Below are 1,743 nucleotides of genomic sequence, written 5' to 3' on the forward strand. Positions count from 1 at the left end.
AACACTTCTTGAACTCAGACAGGCTTGGTACTGTGACCACTTCCTTGGGCAGCCTGTTCCAGTGCTCAACCAGCCTCTGTATGAAAAACCTTTTTCTAATATCCACCCTAAACCTCCCCTGACAGAACTTCAGGCCATTCCATTGGATTCTGTCACCGCTTACCACAGAGAAGAGAGCAGTGTCTACCCGTCCTCTCCCTCTCAAGAGGAAGTTGTAGAGTATGATGAGGTCTCCTCTAAGTCTCCTCTTCTTCACGCTGAACAGACCAAGTAACCTCAGCTGCTCCTCATACGGCTTCCCCTCAGGGCCCTTCACCATCTTCGTTGCCCTCCTTTGGACATTCTCTAATAGCTTAATATCGTTGGCAATTTCAGCAGGAATAGGCTTGAAGACAATGGAGCCACCCACACAGGCCTCTCAAAAGATTAACCTCACTCTGCCTTCTTCAGTACCTTTTCAGGGAGGGTGCCTGAGAAAGGAGGGTTCTTTTCTCAGTCTGCCACTTCCTCTTTCTCCCCTTGCAGGCAGTCACGCATGGTAACACTTGTGTAGTAGTCATTCCATTCTTGAAAACAAATTAAGTATGAAACATTACAAGAATTTGAGACTTCTCTTTAGTCTCACCAGATTTTCTCTGTAACTCACGTGGCTCAAGCATCTTTAATTTGGTAGCTTTCTGCCTATGATGGTTTGATGTCACTGAGTCCAACTCTTTAATCTCTTCCTCTAAGAGAGGATTTCTGAGTTGTTAGAACTTGGCAGAAATCTTTCACAGGCACCCACTGCCCCAGTAAGGCATCCTCAGTATTGAGTTGATTTAGACAGGTTGTATAGTTTGTCTTCAGCTTCCTTGAATCCATTTGTGTTTCAGATGCTTGTGCCTGAGAATCGATAAAATTCTTTATGCCTCTCACTCTGCCTGAAAAAAAAAAAAGGTAGCATCTTCTTTTTAGCCCTGACCATCTTGATCTCTTCTTCAATGTCTAAGAGAATGGACAGTATGTTCTGACTGTGAAGCACTGAGAATTATTTGGATTCAGGGAGGCCATTTCTGAAAAATGTACCCTTCTCTCATCTAGCATATTGATGTGTTTTAGAAAGGCAAGGGATTTGTTTATGTTATATCAGGGCTTGTCAGCTTTTGTGACTGGACCAGATTTCTTTGTTTGATTTCTTCTTTTACCTTAAACCAAAAAAAATTATCTCCTGTTCAGAGTGACTGTGCAAGTCAGCCAGGAGCAATCTCTACTGTATGAAGAGAGAGACTTTAACAAGAACTTATTCAGAGTGCAGAACAGAACAGTTCCAGCTTTCAATTGTGGCTCTTCAGGAACTGGCTTCTTTCTCATTGTTCAAAGTACTGTTGATAGAGATCCATTGTCCCTTGATATAGATCCCTGTGGTCTCTCTAGCCTACTCTCTATTTTGGGTGCCTAAGGATGAGTTTGAAGCTAATGGGTCTAGAAAGATGTTGGGATGGTGGTAGCACATGTACTGGCTAAATATTACTAACAATTGTATGTATGTACAGATTCTTGATTCTTTGATGAAGAAGTAAACAGGGTTCTCAAGCTTATATTTAAACTGACTCCTAATTTGTCTTCTTTTATTAGGAAATGAAGAAAGAAATTGCAGCCCTCAGTTGGCTGTGATACTCAACTTCAGCATACTCGACATACTCTAATGTTCATATTTGGCTCCCAAATAGATAAGTTGTGTTTATCATGTCTCAGTAATTGTAG

General features: G+C 41.6%; 1 protein-coding gene across 1 annotated transcript in view; it reads left to right on the forward strand.

Annotated features, from left to right (window-relative positions):
* Positions 1-1,726, forward strand: part of LOC114059999 (ATPase family AAA domain-containing protein 2-like) — a 23,153-nt gene extending 21,427 nt beyond the window's left edge. Inside the window, 1 exon segment of the mRNA XM_027889100.1 lies at positions 1,615-1,726. Within this exon segment, the coding sequence (XP_027744901.1) occupies positions 1,615-1,653 (39 nt within the window). The 3' untranslated portion in view covers positions 1,654-1,726.
* Positions 1,727-1,743: the final 17 nt, after the last annotated feature.

This window comes from Empidonax traillii, unplaced genomic scaffold (genome assembly GCF_003031625.1).
Source record: "Empidonax traillii isolate 1590-97213 ecotype Southwest subspecies unplaced genomic scaffold, ASM303162v1 scaffold253:size710434, whole genome shotgun sequence".
Taxonomy (NCBI): Eukaryota; Metazoa; Chordata; class Aves; order Passeriformes; family Tyrannidae; genus Empidonax; species Empidonax traillii.